Below are 23235 nucleotides of genomic sequence, written 5' to 3'. Positions count from 1 at the left end.
AGTTGTGTATAACCACAAGTCAGTAGTCCCATTTATGTCACATTGTCCTTTTCAGGGAAAAACTCCCAAGGATTGTGCCCTGGACGCTGGGAACTCAGAGTTGGCGTCCCTCATGGAGAGGCAGCCGGTGGAGGAGCCGGCGGCGCACGAGGATCTAGAGACGGTTGTATGAACGGGCTCATGAGTCAGAGTCAGGAAGATTTTTCCCCACAGAAAGTGGCTGTCGACACTCCTCCGAGCATCTGCTCGCACTCGCAGAGACAGAACGGGAGAGAGTGAGAGAAGAAAGACAAAGAGGGAGGTGAATCGAGAGCGCCTCGGGCTAAGAGAGTCCTCGGGATCATGTCTAGCTGTTGTTTTTCCACTAATGTCACTGTGGGGTTTCAGCATTTATTTATTGCTCTTATTTATTATAACTATTTATTCAAAGATGGATTGGGTTTTGTTGCGTCACAGGTTAGTTTAAGAGACAAAAGATGTTTAAACATGCCAGAGATTGAAGCTTTCATGCATCATGTTGTGTGCCAAAGTCACACAGAGAGGAAGAACATCATCTGAAGGAAGATACTGAGTTTGATTAAAGGAGGATCTTCTTCAGAGACACAATCATTGCAGAGATTTTAAACTCAAACTACAGATGTTTCACGTTTTGTTTGTGTGCCGTTACAGTGGAGTGATTGTGAAATTACCTTACAACAACGAGAGAAGATCTGAGCCATATTCAATGCAATATGAATGGATGACATTTGTGCATTTATCTATTTAATATTACATTACATTAATGTTTCAAGACGAGCAAAGGAACCGGATGTGTTTTTCCACTGATGGCAGCTGATTGGTTTCTGAAATGCCAAGTTTAGCTGAGAATGACTAAACCAAATGAACGCTGCTGAGAGTTAAACGTGGTATTTTGAACATATGCTTAGTCCATGTCAAATCACTCATGACGGAAATGCCCAGCGACGTGTCTGCATGAAAAGCGGATCACGCTGAGCCTTTGTGAGATCCATTTACATACGAGTGATCTGCTGTGTTATCTTCTAATATTTTAAAGCATTATTGTGCATGGAAATTTTCGTTACCTCTCTGGATGTTTCTACCCCTCAGTGATTATGTAACGAAATGGCATTATTTCTTTTTGTAATTTTAAGTTATACTGTATGAAAAACATGAAATTGTTCAGTGGTTGTATTTTTCTTTTTTTTCTTTTTTAATCTTTTAAAAGATGGGGACGACTTGAATGTTTTAGTTTTTTTTCAAATTCCTAAATATCTATTTTAGGTGTGTATGAGGTCAGTGGGTGAGCAGATGTGAAGGTTATGTGGAGATGTGACAGATATGATGGTGCACGATCGCAAAACTGGGAATGTTTCTCATTAAAGGCATTCAGATGGAAAGCACCAGTGTTGTGTGTTTACTGGACAGTCATAAACTACTCGGAAGTTACAGCTAGAGAAGTTGAAATACTTTAAATAGCATGCAGTGTTTCCACTCTTGACTTACAGTATGGACATTTTCTTTATAGGTTTTGTAGGTAGACCATGACCTGTACTACTAACAGTACCAAACAGAAACAGCTCATATAAATCAGGACAGTGTGCTATCGCAGCTGTTTTATCTATTTATTTCAGTCGAAAGTCAATGACTCAATTGTGGTGAATGGAGTTTTTGTTGAATCAGTAACAACTCGCTGCGGTGTCTGTGCAAATGACGCGTCAGATTGGCTCCGCCCACAGCGCATACATACACGTCCTGGAACTTCTGTCTGTCTGGTCACACCAGACACAACACGGAGTCATGTAAGTGTTTCAACTTTCATTATATTTATTAACCAAGAGAAAAATGTAATACTGACCGTCTCAGACTGTCGTGTTGTTTTCTTAAAGACGATCGAGTAAATGTGTTTGACACTTCCGTGACTTCGGATAGGCGTGTTTCTACGAGAACTTTGATAACATCCAAGTCGTGCGTGTGATTTGTGTCTGAATTTATGGAGATGTCGGAGACTGAAGAAAAATGAAACGAATGAGGGCTGGTGAACATGCCCAGACACATTCACTCACTTATTAAATAGTGACATCGAGCACATTCTATAGAATTAACTAATGTGTGTCTTTCGTGAATTACAGATTAAATCAGTCATGTAAAATTAAGTAAAACGTATGGTAAATTAAAAATAAGCAATGATAATTATACGCTTTAGATCGCGACTTCCACTGCAGGAGCATTAATGCTTGTTTTATTTGGCAAATTAAAGAAATACTGCTTTAAACAACAATTAAATTGGAATCATGTTTATAAGGATAATTTAAAGTTAACCTTACATAGCTAAATTAAACTTGTGGTTGATTACAATTTAGTGTAATTCCCCAAAAAAACAACAACAACAACAAAAAAACTTTTAAATATTGTTTCTATATGTGTGCATAAAATATAAGTGTCCCTATATCCCAATTTACCTGAATTCACACTGGAGGAAAGTATCATTTATGTATTATTATAGTACTTATTAATATTTTGAATTTGCTGTTATTTTTACATTTTCATTTTAGTTAAATTAGTAGTAATTTTGTTATGTGCTTTTGTCATTTAAAAAAAAAATATTTAGCTTTAGTTTATTTTTATTTCAGTTAATTTTAGTACTTAAACTTATATCTAAATTTTTAAGTTTGCATTGTGCATCTAATATTATATATATATATATATATATATATATATATATATATATATATATATATATATATATATATATATATATATATACACGAGATAAATGGGGAAAATGCTCCAAAAAATGCTCCATTATATTTATTTATATATATATATATATATATATATATATATACATATATATATATATAATTTTATATAAATGTTATTTGTTTTTTTAAATGACGCACTGATTATCCTTTTTTATTATTAAATAAAAAACAAATTAAACTTCACAAAAATATATTTATTGTAATATTTCCTTATTAAAAGGTTTTACACAGAAATAAATGAATAGGAATTTGAAAACTGTGTAAAATTATGTTTATCCATATGAGCTGAAGACTCCAGGCATCAGTAGCCTAGAAAAATCTATTTGATGTATTATGTATTGGTGTATTACAATTATTAATTCCATTTAGTAAATGAAAGAATTACTGAATGCACTTATACAGTTGAAGTTGCACAAACCAAGCGTTCTGATGAAGTGTTTGCATATCTGAGCAGGGATCAGAAGCACAGGACGGTGACGTCCAGACGCCTGCTGCGGACAGTCTGGAGTTCAAACTCCTGATGGCATACGCCCGCAAGAGACGACCCACCGACACCCGTCTGCCGCAGGACGTCCCGTCTTCACCACAGCTGCCTGAAGAACACGGCATAGCAAAGAAAAATAAAAGAAAGAAGAGACTGTTGTCTCTCTTGAAGTGTATTAAACCACAGACAGATGATGTACGTGCACGAAAGCCAGCAACATTTGACGGTAAGTGTGAAATATTAAACTTAATGTGTGGCTGCTTAAAGTGTTTTTAAAAACATTCCCTATTGAGGAAGTGAGATTGTAGAGATTCCATGTCTGATTTGCTTCCGTCAGTCTCAGGCAATAGGAAAGTGGAGAAGATGGAGAACTTGGTCGGTGAACTGACAGAGATATCAGCTTCTGTGCACTTCACTCCCTGTGAAATAGAAGCAGACGGTCCAGAAGACGAGGAGTCTGGTAAGAGCTCATTCTTCCCATTTGATTTCACGCTCATATTTAGAGTTATTAGCTGTCTGAGTTCCTAGATTCAGATGTGTTTAGTTCTGTCTGAACTGCTCATTTCTGTCCTCTCGGCAGATTTTGCGAGAAAGCTGGCTGAGCTCCTTAGAGAACAAGGTGATGAACTGAATGAAAAGGTCAGTGAATTGAGCTCTCATGATGACCACCAGGTGTCTCTGCAGACAGTTTCTAGTTGAGTCCAAAAGTCTGAGACTCATTAAGAGAAATTCAAATTCACTTTTGAACATTTAGTATAGTGTAGTCACAAACAGTAAAAACATATGACTTACAAACATCTCTTCTCTTATCTCTGAACCTCTGCGGCAGATTAAGGCAGACAAGGTCTTACTTGAAATACTGCGGTCCTCGCTCTCATACAGCTTCTTCATGAAAGTGATGGAAGCTTTCTGTGGAAGTGTCTCTCCAGACATGCCTTCAGAGCAGAAAGACAAGAAAGTCAATGTGGCTCTGGTCTGTGAAGCCACCAGTCAGCTTGTTGGCATCCATTATCATCCAGTGACCTACGTGATGGGCTTGGGTGCCCGGTATCTACAGGAAAAATACTCCACGTGGATAAACAAAAACATGGATGTAGGCAATGTAAGTGTCACAATGACAACACACTTATCCACAACAATGACATCAGCCGTAATAACACGTAGAAACATTTGTTTCCCTTCACAGGGAGAAGCTGATGACGAATCCAAAGATGAAGTCCAGTGAGCAGATGAGATGCTCTCTCACATTATAACATCTTTCTCAGGGGCACAGGCACTTTATAAACCTGAAAAGTGGTTTTGTTTGGTGAACCAACAAGGATATCTTGTTTTTGTTCCCCATTACATCCTCATAGCATCCAAGAGAAAAAAAGAGGTAGTTCATAGTGCCAAATCTAACTGTATGTTTACCATACCTCACAAAAAATGCACGGATACTGCATTATATATGTTTGTATGTTTAACACCACTTGTAAACTGTTTTTGTAATTTAATGTAGCATCCAAATTGTTATGAATTATTTGCCCTTTTGTTAAATCTGTACTTTTGTTTTGAAATTAACTTATTTTCGTATCCTTGAACGTTAAAGTGATTAAGAGAATATATAATGTCTTAATGAAATTTATATATATATTTTCAATGTTATAATATTAAAGAAACTGTGAAAATTTGTAATTTTGTCTTCTTTTTTACTAGTAGTAAGTATGTGGACCTACTTAAGACCTAAAAGGTCATCGATTAATCTTTTGATTGAAGTCTACAATAGTTTAATCACTAAACCAAAGGCTTCTAGTCAGAGTTATTATCATTTTTACTTATATTTTTAAATAAATATATATATCCATTTTCATTTTAGTAATTTTGTGTTTTTGTCATTTTTGTTTTTTGTCTTTTTTTTATTTTTAGTTCATTTAGTACAAATTAAACTTTTTAAATAAAGTAGTTTTTATAAAGATGTTTTTATATATACAGTTAACGTTTATTTTATTATAGTTTATAAGTTTTCATCAAAATTTAATCATATCGAACTTTCTTATAGTTTTTGTTAACTGTAACAACCCTGCTTCTGGAAATCGATTTTATCTAATAACCACAGAGCGTGGGTGTCTGCGCGAGTGCGCGCTCCCGCATCTTGCGCACAGCTCCGCTCAGGTGAAACACGAGACGCGCTCTGTGCACCTGTCTTACCTGCTTGAGCCAACGTCCGCAGACAATTTGGTGAAATTCTCTCCAAGCCCGAGACATGCTCATCGCAAACCTCCACGAACAGGCTTCTTGGATCTACAGATGTTTGTGTGTTTCCTCCGGCGCACTCGGTAACGCAGTCATGATGCATCACAATAGGAAGTACTCGCCACCGCGCTTCTGCGCCGTCGGGTCACCGCTAGCCCTGCCTCAGCTGAACCGATTACCCACCCTTCGGGTGGAAGAAGCTGAGCTGATGGAGAAGAATTCGCCGAAAGCCAAATCCAGAATGCGCAATGCCATGGTAAAGGCGGTGAGGAGAGCTCCGTCTCCCCAGAGGCCGCGAGTCTTTCCAAACCCCGCGCAGAGCGACCCGCTACTGAAGGTGGCAGAGAACGGGGCAGCCGGACAGCGGTCTAGAAAGAGGGGCTTCAAACCCCCGGATGTGAGGACGATATTCGACCCCCGCGTGAAAGAGGAGAAAGGAGAGGGACACACGTTTTGTGAGGACGCGACGTACGCTTGGTGCGATGTGTGTTGCTCCTATATTTTTCACGGTGGCTTGACATGTACAGGTGAGAACTTTTATTTTTTTATCTTATTATTATACAATTATATTTTATTATTAGTCTAGATAAGGTCGATTCATCACCATATTGTGCTCCTGTAGTTAAAAATAGGTCGGTTAAAAAAATAAATAAAAAAATATTACATTATTATATTTCATAAACACATCATAAACTCTATGCATGTTCTTGCGATTCTTCACACACCACACACTCATTTACAGGCATGCTGACAGACTGGTTCGGGCTTGTAAATTCATGTTGCACCTTGGTCACCCACATTTACTTGTGTCACAAATATGACTAATAATTATACATGACAATGCAAATAGCTAAGTGTAATCATAATTCATTTGATCAAATCCAGGTCATTTTTTTAGGTGGTCACTGGCAGTGACGGTTGATGTTTTCATTCCTGACTGAATGCCTTGCATTGTTCCCAGTAGTGAAAACATTCCTAAAAATCATATGCAAAACATTATCTGCTTTGCCCTGCAGCCAAATTTGTATTGTAAATTTTGTCATCCTAAAAAAACATGATTATATTGATGGCTAGCAGTGAAATGGAATGCAAGGTTATTTCCCTTTTTTGAGTTTTTGAATAAATTAGACCCTGAGACGGATGTTACCAAAGCCTTGAATTCATTCTCTTTAATATGGCTCTCTGTCTTGAACTGCCTTTGTGCCGAGGTTGTCCATTCACAAGTGTTAACTCAAATGGAACAACTGGGCAAACGTAACTTTCACTGAGTCTTCTGGCTGCTCGACTCGAGTGATCAGGGAATTGAGAGCGAGAAAGTCATTGGTTTTGGCAGATTAGCTTGAAAGCCTGTTTTTTTGAGCGCTGTTTGATTTTCATGTGAACTCATTATTAGCACATTTTAAGGGGACACTTACAGATCCTTGAATATGTGGGCATAGAAAACATTCCCTAACTCATGTTTTCTGTGAGGGGCAGTGTCTGTTTTGATGATGTTAAGGTGGATAATGAGTTAGCTTGCTTTGGTTAGGTGGTTGTTAGACTTGTGTAGGTTTGTGTAATGTATGTCAGTGACCATGTTTACATGCACATGATTAATTGCCATAGACTGACATATTTCAGTTTCTATAAAACTAAATAAGACAGCAAGCATATGCCTGTATAAGCTGATATTGTGTGGGATGCAAAAGTGTTTTTGTAATCAAAATAATCTGAAATATATTATATATATATATTTTTTTATAAAATAAAAAAAGTTGGTTGAAGTACTAAAATTACTAAAACTAAAATAAAAATAAACTAAAGCTAATAAGAAATAAAAGCTAATAAAAATGACAAACGCATATTAATTATTAATAAAAAATTAACTATAATTGAAATATATAAAAATAAAAGCTAGTTCAAAATATTAGTAAATAAATACTATAATAGTACATAGATAATACTAAAATAATACTAGAATGACTCATATTAACTCAGTAACACACTGTCCATTTGAATTTATACAAACAAAAGTATTAAAATGGTAAAAATGAACAAAGATACCTTTTTTCCACCTTTGTGGGTCACGTTCCTTTGGCTTTTTCAGCTAGACTGCATTGTGTGCTGCTATTTGACACCCACCTGTCGGCTCCCCTAATGCCCATCTGTTTGTTTGTGTCATGGCAGTGACAGTGTGTCTAGAGATGGCACACTGTCCTGTCACAGCACAACCTCGGCTTACAGTGAGCTCATGCAGGCGCAGGGCAACCATGCTGGTCATTGAACAACTGCACATACACACAGGAGACAGGAGACCACTAGCAGTGAGTCGTCAGAAGCCATGATGCAGGGAAGACATTTCAGGCAGTAAATGCTCAGGGGTTGAAGTGAGATTTGATGTTGTTCTGGTCATGGGTCTGGGGAAAGGCTTTGCAAGAACTTTGAGAAGACTTACTGGAATCCTCTACCGCTTCCCAAAAGCCATGCGGCGCTCCAGGCGACTGGAAGATAGTCTGCTGTGGAAGTCATCCGGTGGGTAGTTTTGTCTTTCAGGCAAGTGGAATTTAGATGACAACTTCATACTGAGTGGCGCAAAATCCTTGATTCATTGCAGGTCTATGGAACAATGAAGACAGATATAAGGGCCTTTCCAGAAATGTACAGTACTAAAGTTTTCCCAGTACCATTTAAAGAGTTGCTTTCGCACTGAGAGTGTGTACTAGGACGTGACTTAAGCCAGTCGACAGTGATGTCATTTGTGCGCAGCTTTCAACAACGGTAATGTCCTTTCTTGTACAGACATTACTGACCTTTTTGTCTTTTAATTTTAATTATTTATTTTTTTGCTTTTTTTATTATTAATTTGTATGTATGTAGTCGGCTATTGTTAACATTTTAACTCTTACTAATGCAAAATAGTTACTGATAATCAATCTAGATTTTTACATTTTCTGAAGCATGTTGTATGTGACTGGATACGCAAAAATCACCACCATGATGCTAAATGTTGCACGTGGTTTCTAGGTCATTGCTATGTGGTTGCTTACTGGCCTAAGTCAAAACAGTCATTCTCCAATGGAAATTATTTTAATACTAAACTTAAACTACAGCGGTCTTCATTGTATATGGCAGGGGTTTTCAAACATGGGGGCTCACAAGGGGACCATGGAAATGTTTAGAAAACAAGCATTAAATTATAATAATAATTTTAAAGTTGTATTATTTTTTAAAATGTAAACAAACAAACAAAATAAATAAAACTAACAGTGAAAATTATATTAAAATACATTTTAAAATGATGAAAACAAACTAGCAAATACATAAATAAATATACTGTACATAGCATTAAAATAAATATGTAAATAAGTACAGTACTATAATGAGTAATTACAAATGTAATAATGTATCTTAATAGAAACTAAATATTTTTAGAAATAATATTTTAGATATATTTATAATATAAATTGTTCATAGAAGAAATTGGGTCTTTATACAAGAATCTAAAAAGTGGTAACCTTAAAGAGCCATTTCTACCTTATTTAACCTATAACGTTTAGTTTTGTTGGTAAAAATTAATATATAGCATATAGGTCGATTCAGTGATATTTCATTTTTATACTTTAAATCCAGTTAATTAAGATGTTACCACTGTTTTCAGTGTAGATGATCATATTTAGGGATCTGTGGCATCTAAAAGATCGAAAACCTCTGACATGTAGAAGCAATTAAGTTTAGACTTAATCAAATGCATTTCGAGTGAATAATGGTTATAGGATTCAACTGAATCTAAACTGTGATGTTGAGCAATGCTGTTTCTGTTACTGTGGCCAGAGATGTTGCAGAGAATGAAGAATGAAAGAGAGAGTAATTGGGGTGTCCTGTCTATTATTCAGCACATCTGAATGGATAAGTTAACATGGTGATCATTAATTTTCTTCGGCCCTGACACCCGTTGCTCACTAAATAGTCATCATCTACTAGACAGTGATTATGCTGTGGTCTGTCTGTCTGTGTGTAGTATCATTGTGTTGATGTTGTGTTGCTGGGGACCATGGCGTCTCAGTTGATGTAATGTAATCCTCATACTTTTCAGGCACAAATGCAGTGCTAAGAATGGCAATGCTTCCGCTGAGCAAACACAGAGCAGAGCACTAAAAACATCCGCTGAAGGACAGAGCTAAGTCTAAACGGCCGACACTGATGTGGGAAACAGTTCACGATAACATGCCGAACAGTTCGCCGGTTTAACATCCACTAACTGAATGACTAAAGTCACGCAAAAGAATGGAGTGTCTTCATGATGTTTTGTCACAGGCAGGTGTTGTGCATGTGTCCTGTCTGCGTGTGTTGTTTCAGTGGTCCGATCTAATCCCAGCGCGGAGCCGATCTGGAATGGAGACGACAGAATGTGGCTCTACCATGAACAGAAAACAACTTGACAATCTCTATTGTTAGTTACCAAAAAACACAGACAGAAAAAAATAGTTATCTGTGATCAAATGAGCAAGGACAGGCTCGGCTACTTGTTTAGTCGCCACTTGTAAATTTCCACAAACAGACTCTATTGTTTAAGGAGGTTGATACAAGAGAGGTATTTGATGAGGAAATAGCACTGTCAAAAATCAGCAACGTCAAACTGAAATAGCAGGTGACATAGATGTCACTTTGTCAGTCTGGAGGACATATTTTATCAAACACATTTAAAAGGGTTTGATAGATGTTTTGAGATTCAACATAAACTGCTTCATACTGTGCTTACGTTATTTTTTTGTGAGGATGGAATAAACATGTAGACAAGAAATAAAAAATTGTGAAAGAATGACACCATCATCTGTCCAAAACACACATCTGTTAAATGTAGTTAAAAGTAAAAGAAGAGAGAGTGGGAAACCACCTGGTTCACGCTCACAAAGTGCCTGTACTGACATCAGAAGCTGCATCTTCATTTAATTACAGATTATGTTTTCCTTCTTCCTGCTTGAGTCAATCACAGAACAAGAATTAAAAAAAAAGTGTCATGGTTTGCACAAAAATATGAAGCAGTACAGCTGTTTTCAACATTCATTATAATAATAAATGTTTCTTGAGCAGCAAATCAGCATATTAGAATGATTTCTGAAGGATCACGTGACGCTGAAGACTGAAGTAATGATGCTGAAAATTCAGCTTTCCATCACAGGAATAAATTACATTTTAAAATATATTCAAATAGAAAACCATTCATTTAAATTTTAATAATATTTCACAATATTATTTGGGTTTATTTTTCTTTTTTTATCAAATAAGTGCAGCCTACCCCAAAATTTTGAACAATAGTGTACTTTAATGTTGATGGCAATGTACTTTTGATTATTGTAGTAAGCCACATACTGGCACATACTCATCATAAAATTAAGTCATCATCATTTTCATTGTGGTATAATGATTATATTATTCTCTATATTATTTAGAATGGATTATATGTTGGTTTGGATTAGGCTGTGTATATTTTCTTGCTCAAGCATATTATTATTTTCTAGTGTTAGTGAAAGCAAATGCAATGGTTTTACTCTGAATTGAAACTTATTAGTACTTTGTGTGAGGGTGGTAAATATTTAGAAAGTGAGACGATGCTGCTGTCTGTGGGAATGACGCAGTTGTGTTATATGAGCTTTCAATAATGTGTTTGTGTGGGAAGTGTTTAAGAACTTGAATGACTTGTTCTCTGTCAACATGCAAAGTTTTAGAAACAGAGTCCCAAATATTGCACCGTCACACCACAGTCTAAATATGGAACAGTACTGTATTGTGTGTGTGTGTGTGTGTGTCTGAAGTTTTGCTCCTCGGGCAGGTTCTGATCGATAGCGCTGTTCTTCATTATGGGAAGTGCAATTAAGGAAGAGACAGGCCTGCACTTCCCACCCGCCAGTAGAGACCTAAACTGATTTTGTGTGTGTGTATGTGTGTGTCAGTATACATTAGCTCAGTTCCTACACGGTCAAGACCACAGCTCTGTGCAAATAATGGCACTTTAAACTACCATTACCCATCATGCCCCAGTATAAAAGATCCACTTTCATTACACCCTGTCATTGCTCATCCTGTGTGTCATTCTGCTCTCTGCTGATGTTTTAAAAGAGCAGCGTTCCTCCTGTTCCCCAGAGGAATTTTTTTTTTTTTTTGCTCAGAGATGACAGCATCTCAGAGATGTTACATTTAAGCATCAGCTTTGTCCCAGATGTCTAAAATTCATAAGGAGAAATATACAAAGACATATATGAGATAAATGGTAGGTGCTGACATACAGCACAGTAGAGTTATGAGATGAATGTGCTCACATAACTCACATACTTTGGTCTTTGAAAAACTAATCAAGAAATGTTTGAGTTCATTTTGAGATCTCTGGCTTCTGATTCTGGTAATCTGAGCTCAGTTTGAGATTTCTGAGATGCTTCCTAAACTCTAGAAGAGAGATGTTTGTGAGTTTACTGGGGACCATTTGCTCTATTCAATCCCACTGATGTCTAGCAGAAATATTTAATATATTTTAATAAGATCTAAGTAATTTGTAATTGAGTTTAAACCTCACAATTTTTAATTTTTAATTTTTTACCTTAGAATTTCATATAAATAACATATAAACTTGCAGTTGTGTTAAAGTCAGAATTGTGAGATATAAACTCGCAATTCTGAGAAATAAAGTCAGTCTTTCTTTCCTCAGAATTGGACTTTATTACTCGCAATTGTGATTTTATATCTGACAGTTCTGAGAAAAGAAGTCAGAATTATGAGATATAAACTCTTTTGCAATTGTAAGATAAAAGTCAGAACTGCGACTTTATCTCCTAATTCTGAAAATTCTCGAGTTTATATCATGCAATTCTGAGAAAAAGGTCAGAATTGTTCAGATAAGAAGACGCAATTACCCTTTTTATTTTTTATTAGGTGGCAGAATCTGGCTTTTTATTAAGTGTCATAGAATGCCACCAGTTGCTGTGACATAAACTAATATGAAAACAGTAATTGTCAAATAATCAGTTTAATAATTTTGAATCTTAAGGGTGATGCATCTAGGGTGTTGATAAAATGCATCTGCACACATATTCAACCACAAAGTGCTTCCTACATATCCTGCCATGTACTATGTGTCCATCATTGCTGACTGAAGCTTCATCATTTGACAGTCACATCACCGACTCAGCACAATGTGAGAGAGAGAGGGAGAGAGAGAGTTACACACAAATGAGTTACCGTGGAGATTGTATGGACGAGAGGCAGATGAGTTTGTCCTTCTGTTCTGAGAGTGAACTGCACAGGATGAGCTTTGTTTCTGACGGGATGCCGTGAGTTAAGCGTTCGAGACAGAAAGCATCATCACTTTATACTTTAGTGGGATGGGAGCAGCATTCTGTAAACTTTACGGCAAAATTACCCAGCAAGTCAAGCATCAGTCTTCAGGTAGGTCATAACAGTGACAGGAGCTGAGAAAAAAAAACACCAACAGGTTTTTTTTTAGCTAGTGAGAAATGCCTCAGCATTGGATGAATAAGCAAGTGTATGTGCGTCATGTTGTCTGTGAGGATTGTAAAGCAGAGAATTATCTTCTTATTGTCTATCCAGTTTTATTAATTATACATCCAGTGCATTTTTGAGATAGATATAGAATAATTTCAGCATCAGGAAGAATGCATAATTTTCAGTAAAGAAGCTTTCACATGAAATACATAAAATACATGCATGCAAATTACATAGAAAATAAAGATTATTTTATTTTTTAACAATGCATTGTATTTAATGCTCAAAGCACTGTCAGTTTTATATTGTCTTAATGCACATGGTGTTTTCTTTCACTTTCCTTAAACACGTCTAAACTTTTCTACGTTAAAAATTTGCATGTGAGCCATCTTATTTGCAAACCGATATTTTTGCTTTCCATTTAGCCTCACAGAAAAACCAACATATTTCAATAAGTCTCCTACAGACCGGAACAGATACGATGCACTTTGTTGAGGAGAGTGCTATAACTTTTCTAAGCTATTGGAAACTGATTTATTACCTGGTGGGTGAAACAATGTGATAAAACCTCAGAAATGCTTTAGAAATGCCCTAGCAACACTCTAAAAAATATTCTGCACATGATGCAATGCTGTTGCATGTTTTTAACTTATTAGTTAATACATACTGTGGAATAACATGGCTGTCTGTTCTTGTTTTCTCTCCTCTAGGTTGTAAATACACGTGTCATGCTCAGTGCCGTGACCAGGTGGCGCTAGACTGTCATCAGAACGGGTCCATTAATGGCTGCCCCCTCAACCCTCTTGCTCAGGACCATCTTAACAACAATCAGTCCTCACACAGCGTGAGTACAGAGTTTATTCATGTCTGCTTTGCACATTCAGTTCAATATCTTCTGAAATAGGGAAGTTAAATGACAACAATCAGGGTCATCTGATAGTGATGGTTAGGTGTGACCACAAGGGGGAGAACAGTAGCAGATAAACAACCTAAACTAGTCTCAATATTGGTGTAAACGTAGCTTGAGCAATGTTGTATTCATTCTTGGTTTTGGTGCATGTTATTTTAATCTTCATTAGCAGACAACAGATTAATGGTACTTTAGTATGGCCATTAGCAGACATCATGTGCTAAAGGTTTAAGGGTGTGTTGGTCATAGTTTGCTTATAGTAATTATTGCTTTTCTTTAGTCTTTACTTTGATGCAGTGGTGTGATTTAGCACCATATGAGTGTAAACACACGCTCATTCCCATTGCACTTGGCATGGAATATAACAATAGCAGGATATCACTCTTCAGCAGAATTCCTCTGGTCCCCATAGTGCCCAGTTTTGTTCTCATGCGCCTGTGCTGTGTAGACTCGCACCCCCGATGCTCTGTAAACTGTTAGGTATGAATGAAAGATGAGCTGTGTGTGTGTGTGTGTGTGTGTGTGTGTGTGTGTGTGTGTGTGTGTGTGTGTGTGTGTGTTAGTGTGGTATGTGTGCTATTCACACTAATCCAGCTTGGTCAGTTTAGTGCAATGCAGGAAGAGATAATTGGAATATGTAAATTGCTGAGTTACTGTGGCTACAGAGCCTAACTGTAGTGTGACTGGTTGAAATACAAAACGGATTCAAATGATTTATAAATGGGTGCATTTCATGAAAAATGTCAAGAACATGTCAACATTTTATTTTATTGGATTGTGACATCATTTTCATGATAACTGGCCACATTTATTCCCCCAAAAGTACATTAAAGATAAAGTACATTTGTAAAGTACTTTTAAAGTAATTTGTAAACTCTGTATGCATGGTAGTACTTCTAATCTATTCTGATTTAAATTTTATTTAAATTGAAATATAATTAAATTAATAATATGATAATATAATTTAAATGAGTGTTTGCTGACACAATTGTTTTTTTTTTTTGCATTATAGAACTGAGAATTTAAGAGGATAATGTGCTTAATTGTCATCGAAATACACTTAATTGTCCTAAAAAAGGCTTTTCATTGTGCAAAATATAACTATAGTTTTTTTTTTCTTTTGATTTTGGGGGTATAATATCATATGACTCAGACATTTCTCTACAATTCGGGATTCATTTCATGATAAGCTTTGTAATGTACTGACAAAATGTTGTCATAGTTATTGCCTCACATGTGCTCATATGACCCAGTTTAATCATATTTTTGATATATAAAAAATAAAAAATGTATGGGCCACTATAATGTGTTATGTTATGTGGTTTGTTTATTTGTTTTATGGATGTTTAGTACATATTGCACTGTTAGATGATGCTGTATCGTGTGTGTGAGATCTGATGTTGGTTCGTAGTAATTTGGGATTAAGCATGGGTGTGTACATTGTCACAGGACAGTGAGAAACCAGCCGTCTGCGTCAGACTAAACATGAACGAGTCTAACGTTCATTTTAGTGTGCATGTGTTTGACTCTTCATAAAGACCCTACATTCCAGAAGCCCTCCTCCCTCTGAAGACAGTCAGTTGAGTTAGGGCCAGACAAGGTCACACAAACTGCTGACTGTTGAGGGAGGACAGGGTGTCTACATGTAACACCCACTCGACAATGCAGAAACAAACCACTGATAAATTACTGGTGGAGATCAAAACTATTAGACACAACATCAAGTTTGTTGAGAAAATGTAAAAATATTTTGACTAGCTTTTATTTTTATATTTTAAGGTTTCATTTCATTTTAAAGTTTGTAATACTGTAATGTACTTTTGTCATTTTATTAGTTGTTTTGAATATTACTATGTAACTTTTTTAATTGGTGGTTTTATTATTTTTATTTTTATTCACATATTTAGTTTTAGTAATTTTAGTACTTCAGCTTATTTTATTTCAGTTAATTGCTGAGGCAACATGTTTTTCATCAGTATTTATATTTTATTTTATTTCAGCTTTATTTTAACTAACTATATATTTACAGGTAAATAAATTCCTAATCATTATTTAACAAGTAATAACCCAAAAACAATTATTGTTTGTTATTTCACAGACTTGGCAATCAAAATTTAACATCAGAACACTCAATTTTTATGAAATATACCTTAATAAATGTATGTTTATGTCTGTGCATAGTGTAAGAGTGATTCATATCTGATGTTTTACATGATTACTGTAAAGCTGCTGGTGTAAATGTGTTTTACCTTTGATAAAACTGCTGTTTTATGACTGTACTGTTGGATCAGCAATATTGTGTGCAGAGCCTGAAAAAGAAACAGAGGTGTAAAAATGATCCAAACGAAAAAGAACAAACAGACAGATGTAGGAAAGAGAGCGTTTCCTGTCAGAAAACAGTCACAGGATGCCTGCAGCTTAACCATGTCAGTACACACACACACAAAAGTCTGTTTACATACGCACACATCACATTAGATTCAAGCACAGACACAAACACAAACCCACAGGTGCATTGACCACAATAATAACTAATAAGCGCAAGTCTATTTCTGTAGACTCATCATTACTGTAAGCAGCAGGAGAGACCTTCAAGGACAAGAAAAACATAATTTTTACAGCAACACTTTTATTAAACTGGATTTGTAGTTTAGTTCTCCCAAAGAAAACCATGGTAAAGTTTAGATTCAGCACAAGAATGTTTCTGAATAATGTGGGTCGTTCATTTTTCCTGTGAGACAGCAGTTTGTTGGCAGGCGAGAACTGAATGCTGGGAACTCTTTGGGTGATGAAGCTGGTCCAAAATGCAAGAGGTGAAGCTTTAACTCCTCCGCACAAACCACACGCCCATGTGACTCCTACTAACAAAGATATGGGGAAACATGTTGCACAATCTGGTCTCTACTGGTCCAGTTTATTATATGTTTAGCACTGATATTTGTTCCTGTAAGACTTTGATTACTGTCAGTAAAGAAGGACAGATATTTTAGTCAAAGTTCACGTCTGCATTACAGTGTCAGGTCATGTGAAGAGATTGTAAATCAATTGGCTGATTCACTTAGACTGATTTGTTTTGGCTCTGCATCACATTGGGTCTAGAGTTTATGCCTGCATCATATTTAAGCCTGCAGCTGATGTCAGATGTCACAGATAACGTGAGGTTTGACTAGATTAAACATGCTGTTATGTGAATATGTGCGTTCAGTCCAATTTTATTCACATTTATTTGTAAAGTGCTTCTCACAATACATGTTGTTTCAAAGCAGCTTCATAGAAAACAAATGTTTCTACATTACATATAAGAGTGATATGTTATCATTGGTGACTGTCACACAATGTCATGCAGTTTCCCAGCTAATAAAATGTTGTAAGATCATGTTATGAAAATGTTATTTCTGAAAGTTATCTGAATGTTCAAAACATTCTGTTTTTAAAAAGTTGGTTATGCAAGCGTGAAGGGAACATTCAATTTTATAATTTAGCAAAAATTATGAGAATGTTTCTTTTAAATGAACGTTCATTGAACGTTTTGAAACAAGTAATAGCACTTAAAAAATGTTACAAGAACGTCTAAATATAATGTTTCAAAGAAAAAAGTTCCATGAAAGATGTATGAATGATGTTTTTGTGCTAATGTTTTGAGAACATAACACTGTATTGTATATGTTTAAATGTTCTATTAACGTTACTGAAGGAACGTTTGAAGAACTTTGGGAGAACTTTTAACCAAAGTTTTGAAAACGTTCCCTGTTGGGTAGTTGATGTCACGTATTCATTTAAGCAGAAACAATGAACAAGTTAAAGCAATGATTACATGATGTGAAAGTTTTGGTAGTTTTTATTTTATATAGTAATGAAGCATCAGTGCAAAACATGTTCTAGTTTCTTTTTGCTTGCGCACTTTGATAAATTTGCTGTTGGACTGCTAAGTCTTCCCTCCGAATGGGTTGGAGCCAAATTCCAGCTGATCCTTGAGTGCTAAAATTCAGTAAGGCCTGTAAAATGTAGCTATTTTAGCATTTAATAACTGATTGGTTTGTCAAACCTCAAGAATTGCATTAATTGTGTAGGCTTAGAATGACATTTGCTTAGAAGGAGTTTTATTGCTCATGTAATGCAGTTTGAGAAATCATTCTTTGGATTGGAATGCTAGAAGAATTCACTTTGGCTTTTAACTGTCACATGATGACCTAAAGGAACCTATAAGTACCCTACTATGTAGGTCAGGCCCTTTGACCTAATTGAGGACCACAATCTGTGACCATAATTCACTTTTAGTTCACGCAGCTTTAAAAAAGGCAAACCCTCTTAGCAGAATAAGCTAAGCACTAATTCTGTCTCTTTCTTCAGATCTTCATTGTCAGAGGTAACTATCCAGTATACCTTCACATTACTTTGATCCAAAACCTTTTCTGGAACTTACTACAGTTTTCCAAACGTTGCTACGTAATCACAGTGCATAAATGCATGGATATATGAGTTCTCAGGTCCTAAAAGAGTGTTTTTAATTAAACTAGCCTACGTTTGTAAATGAAACCATGGAGCCCCTAAACTAAAGACCCTTTGACAGAACACCAGAGAGCAGTTGCTGTGGCTACTTCTGTATCAAACAGTAATAAAGTACCTTTCAATGGAAAAGCTCACCCAGCCTGTCTGCATATGAATGAGTGTTTGCTAATTGCTCCCAGCCGTCACCACATTCAGAAGGACTGGATTAGCTGACAGGCTCAGCTGGATGTAAAAGTGGAAAGCTCAGCAACAGGTCGGATTGCATATTGCGGTATTTACAAACCTTTGGGCCTGATAACAAACCTGTTCCTTAAAACCAGTAGTGGATTGTTCTGACTCTAAAATTTGCATGAGCCAAGATATAACAGGCTTAAAATGTCAAAATGACAGGAAACACGCTGTAGAGATGTTAGTTGAATGCACTGTTGTATTCAGGTCAAATCTGCCTTATCTTCATCCTTCCACTCGCCTTTCATTCAATCATGGACCCATTGTAGGTTCCGGAGAGTTTGAATCAAGCTGTTGTTTATAGAGGATAGGTCCATCTCAGCCCAATGTTTATGTTTAGATAAAACTATTTAAACCAAAGTAGATGCTTTCATGGGGGTTTAGACTGCAGAATTCAAAAAACAACACTGGATAACATTGACAATTATGCCTGTATGTACTTTAGACACCAGACTGAAATACAAAGAGTCTTTAAAACTTCAAGCGACCTTCTTGAAACCAGCCACAAGACAAGACGGAACCTGTCCTGCAGTTAAACCATGAAATGTGGGTGTCCTTTGTATGGATTCTGGTACCAAATTATATTCTATTTAGTCTTTCTTTACTGTCTGGATATGTGAGGTTTGGCCGGAGAAAAGACTATGATTTCCATCTAGGGATAGCGAACACTGATTGTTTGTGTAGAAAACCCTGATCTCGGCATGGATCTTGCTAGCGTTTAGACTGAGAGGCTGAGGTCACTGTCTGTTTCAGCTTCCCTCAGGTTCTTGTCTTTCTGAGTTTACCTCTCATATCTTGATCAACTAACAACTAACATTTTAAATGTTAATACCTTATACAAAATACTTTGGACTTTGATAGGAGTCATTCCTCTGTTATCATGCACTGTAGAGTTACTGTGCCTTTGGGTTCTGGTGTTTGCTTTACAGTATTAGTTACCTCAATAAAAATGGCTTGGTAAAATAGATTAAAGTGTCAGAGGATAAAAACATTTATTATATCACTTGTGCTTTTTGTGTTACATGAGGTTGTGTAAAAGTTTGAGTCTAGAACTGAATTAATTTTCAAAATTACAGTCATCTTTGCAAAGTAATTCTTTAAAGTTACCTTGATTCAATGGTCTCTTAAAGTATAATTAAAGAGCAAACACTATACATGTAGCAATTTGTCATTACAGGTTTAGCCTTATAATTTAGGACAATTAGAGGACTGAAATGGCTTTATGCATGACCTCCCAAACCACACCCTCCCAGATGAAATCAAACATCAATGAGTGTAGTAAGGTGTGCACTTCCTGAGGTCATCCACACATTTACAGAAAACTCTTTGTGTTTATGCATAAGAAATTGTTGAAAGTTGATTTACGAGACATTTCACATGCCCTCTTGTAACTGCTGGCACATAAACAGAGCCTGTGTGCTGGGAACATGAGCCAATCCCGCTCAGCAAAGGAATGTGAGTAATGTATAATGAAGGCTACAGCCCACAACCGGAAAAACCACAGGTTGCAGTCACAGGTCACCTCTGTGTCCCTCCTGCCAGACCCCATTGTTCTGTAGCAGAGTGGGCTTGGGAACGAGTTTCCTTGTGGACTGAGACATTTTAATACGCTTCTCGACAACACTGAATTATGGAAGTTCTACTTCAATTTATTGTGCATTTCAAAAAGTTTATGTTGCATCAGCAATTAAAACATATCTTTAAAATAGTTTTTCTCTAGAAAAGACATTGTTTTTGAACTAATTCAAACCGATATCATGAGAAAATATAAAGATTTTTGTAAGTTGATGATTTCGTATGAATTTGTTCAATGTGATTTAAATGAAAACGTATGATTTTTGGAAGAAAAAAAAAGCAAGCATAAAGCTCTACCCCTAAAATTGTTGTAAACAGATTGTACGAAAACATATGAATGGGATCGTACAAACTTATAAAATTTGTGTGATGTGATTTATACGAAAATGTAGGATTTTTAGAAAAATGTAAGTATGAAGCTCCACCCCTAAAGTTAATTGTTGTAAACAGATCATACAAAAACGTACGAATGGGATTGTATGAACGTATGCAATTTAAGGCCCGTTCCCCCCGAGGACTATAACTACAAAGATAACTATACCATTTATCATCCACACATTCTATTTTTTGTCGTCTGCTGTTTTAAATGCTCAAGCTCTTTAAGGGTATGTTTCCATGACAGTGGATATATTAAAAAGTGAAAATTTTTTCATTTGCATTTTCGAAAAGGTTCGCGTAAAGACTATAATGTTGTCAAAATGATCCCCGCAAAAATAGCTAAATGCTGTGTAATGCATGCCGGGCCAGAAGTTGGAGATGTCACTTTGTAAAGAAACACTACACGCTAGACATATGCACACTTTTTGCGTTTTCATAGTTGAAATGGAGACAGTAACGATATCATTTTCAAAAGTTAGCATCTTCAAGCTCCCAAAATGCCATTTTGGCTGTATAAATTAACAGCCAAAACGCATATTCCATTTTTAGCTGAAAATTTTGTCGTGTAAACACATCCTAAAGCTAAGTGGATTTGGATTGGCTGTCAATTATTTATCACCTGGTAAAAATTTTCATGAGAGTGATTTCAACAATAATGTCATTGTTTTAGTTGTAGCGTGGAATTTCCTAATCTCGTAGAATTAGAATGATTATTAAAACTTTATAGTAATAGGCCTAGTTATCATTTTGGGTGTGAACGTGCCTTTAGCCACCAATTCACCAAAAGGTCAAAAAGTTACAAATTGCTGTAAGATTGTGTTGGTTAATTTGACATAGTACTGACCTACAGTACCACTGATGCCTTTGGTTTGCATGATTTGGCCATTCCTTTTCCGTCAGGTATTTTTAGGTCTTCTCCATGTTCTTGAGTTTAAATTAAGCACTGTCCTTCCACAAACCTCTTGAAAGCTGCAGTTTGTGGGGCGTGGTTACCCTGTTCTTGATCTACTGCAGATGTTGCTTGGATTTCACTCTTTGGAATCAGACGTTTTTCTCGACTGGGCGGGGTGTTATCATATGTGATGCATTGTAAAATACAAAATATACATGTATAAAGTGGAAAATAATACGCTTTTGGAAACATAATACACTAAAACCTCAAAGCAGCTGTTAACACAGTAAAGATGACGTCTGCACTCTTTTGGATCGGAGCTCTTAGAAGTTTCGTCTGACTGATAATGCAAGCCAAAGCTGAGGCGCTGTCATGGATATAGTGGAAAATTTGCTTAGGATATCATAAATGTTGTGGTCTTCTAAGCATTGAAAATAGAGTAATAATTTGCTTTTTTACAAGAACTTAGTTACATGCTATAACTTTTGGGTGTAATTTTAGAACAAATTTCTAATTCTCCAGATATTTGTGATCTGGGACCAAACGTCTTTGGATAAATTACAAAGTGCGCCTAACCCCAAAAATAATGGGTTTGCTTGTGGAGTAGAGCCAAAACCAGACCTTAAGTCCAACACAAAGTCTTAAAAATGAGGCTTGTAATTTGTCAATGATTGGATGGGTTAGATTCTTACTGGTTAGCAGCTTCCACATGGAAGATTGATCTTCATGACCTGAAATGTGAAAAGTCGTAAAGGTGGTGTCACAGGTTCCTGTCCAAACATGTTAAATAACATTCACAATGTTTAAGGTGTTGTTGTAGGTCACTGAACCAAGTTCTCCCTTGCTATGATACACGCACTCTTGCACACATCTCTCACAGAAGTCTATCATTAACTGTTTTCCTCTTTTACTTGGTTGGTCCTCGTGTTTGCATTGGTCCACAGCTACACCCTTTCATATGGGCGTACTGTCTTGTATTAAATGCCCCAAACCTATATTTTTAGCTCAGATGGTAGGCCTGCACCAACTTGAGAAGTAGCTAGTCCATGCTATGTTTCAAAGAAGGAAAATAAGAAAGCTTGCTTCTGTGTGTTGTATACTTATAGAGGTAAGTGAACTTACATTTTAAAAGATTTCCAGTAGTATTATGCTCTTCAGACAGATAAAATGGTTTTTATTAAAGGTAAGACTATCACTTATGAGTTAATGAGGTGCGCTCGAAGCCGTTATAAATTCCCGCCTCACCTAATTCGAATTCTGTATTAATACGCCAAGCGGCTGCTATGACAACAGAGTGAGTACAGATTAATGAACTATTTTACTCGGCGGAAGAATCGTTTGTCCTGATTATTTCTACTAATACATTATTATTATTATTTTGAGCATTGGTTTATTTTATCATATCACCCCCGCCGTTTATGAAAGAAACTTTATTGAAAATAACACTTATCAGGTACGCAGGTAGGGGACGCAACAGGAGCCAGTGGATGAGGAACTGCCTTTGTTTGTGTGTGTGTGTGTGTGTGTGTATGTATGTGTGTGTGTGTGTGTGTTTGTGTGTGTGTGTGTGTGTATGTATGTGTGTGTGTGTGTGTGTTTGTGGGTGTGTTCTTTCCAGCTAGCCGCTCCGGTTTAGTTTATTGAACTCAGTAGAGGTTGAAAAGTGTTTGAGGAGGACTAGACGGGGCGCGGTTTCCGTGGTGTTTTTAAGTATTTAAGGCATTTCAACACTTCATACGTTTATTAGTTATAGATATTACATATTTAGCCAGAAACGGTCAAGTAATTTTGG

The 23235-nt window shown here is 36.3% G+C and overlaps 3 protein-coding genes and 1 long non-coding RNA gene across 11 annotated transcripts in view; 3 read left to right on the top strand and 1 right to left on the bottom strand.

Moving 5' to 3' along the window:
* Positions 1-1397, top strand: part of LOC109045433 (diacylglycerol kinase iota-like) — a 40399-nt gene extending 39002 nt beyond the window's left edge. For all 5 annotated transcript variants that reach the window (XM_042747213.1, XM_042747246.1, XM_042747235.1 and 2 more), the window contains one exon: positions 56-1397. In XM_042747213.1, coding sequence (XP_042603147.1) covers positions 56-172 — 117 coding nt within the window. In that variant the 3' untranslated portion in view covers positions 173-1397. The remainder of the gene's footprint in view (positions 1-55) is intronic.
* A 335-nt stretch (positions 1398-1732) lies between these two features.
* On the top strand, positions 1733-4920 carry LOC109075932. The gene is made up of 6 exons (XM_042748058.1): positions 1733-1799; positions 3217-3472; positions 3590-3706; positions 3827-3885; positions 4076-4348; positions 4433-4920. Exons 2-6 carry the CDS (start codon positions 3283-3285, stop codon positions 4469-4471), a joined length of 678 nt encoding a protein of 225 aa, XP_042603992.1. The 5' UTR covers positions 1733-1799; positions 3217-3282; the 3' UTR covers positions 4472-4920.
* Positions 4921-5405: 485 nt separating this feature from the next.
* LOC109075933 (ras association domain-containing protein 3-like) overlaps positions 5406-23235 on the top strand; it is a 36953-nt gene continuing 19123 nt past the window's right edge. The window contains exons 1-2 of one of the 4 annotated variants that reach the window (XM_042747661.1): positions 5406-6005; positions 13662-13795. In XM_042747661.1, the coding sequence (XP_042603595.1) occupies positions 5489-6005; positions 13662-13795 (651 nt within the window). In that variant the 5' untranslated portion in view covers positions 5406-5488. Of the gene's footprint in view, positions 6006-7844; positions 7990-12815; positions 12895-13661; positions 13796-23052; positions 23154-23235 lie in introns of those variants that run through there. The other 3 variants (XM_042747669.1, XM_042747679.1, XM_042747684.1) reach the window with 3 other exon arrangements.
* Positions 12818-22680, bottom strand: LOC122141355. The gene is made up of 3 exons (XR_006157745.1): positions 22566-22680; positions 16111-16170; positions 12818-12917 (listed from the first exon to the last, which is right to left on the bottom strand). It is a non-coding gene; the product is annotated as an uncharacterized LOC122141355 (long non-coding RNA).

This window comes from Cyprinus carpio, chromosome A4 (genome assembly GCF_018340385.1).
Source record: "Cyprinus carpio isolate SPL01 chromosome A4, ASM1834038v1, whole genome shotgun sequence".
NCBI lineage: Eukaryota > Metazoa > Chordata > Actinopteri > Cypriniformes > Cyprinidae > Cyprinus > Cyprinus carpio.
This window is presented reverse-complemented; position numbering and strand designations above follow the sequence as displayed.

Excerpts from the sequence above, each read along its gene's own strand:
- LOC109075932 (XM_042748058.1), top strand. The coding sequence starts at position 3,283 with ATGGCATACGCCCGCAAGAGACGACCCACCGACACCCGTCTGCCGCAG. Across the intron at positions 3,886-4,075 it reads GTGATGAACTGAATGAAAAG|ATTAAGGCAGACAAGGTCTT; the intron begins GTCAGTGAATTG and ends CCTCTGCGGCAG. Across the intron at positions 4,349-4,432 it reads AAAACATGGATGTAGGCAAT|GGAGAAGCTGATGACGAATC; the intron begins GTAAGTGTCACA and ends TTCCCTTCACAG.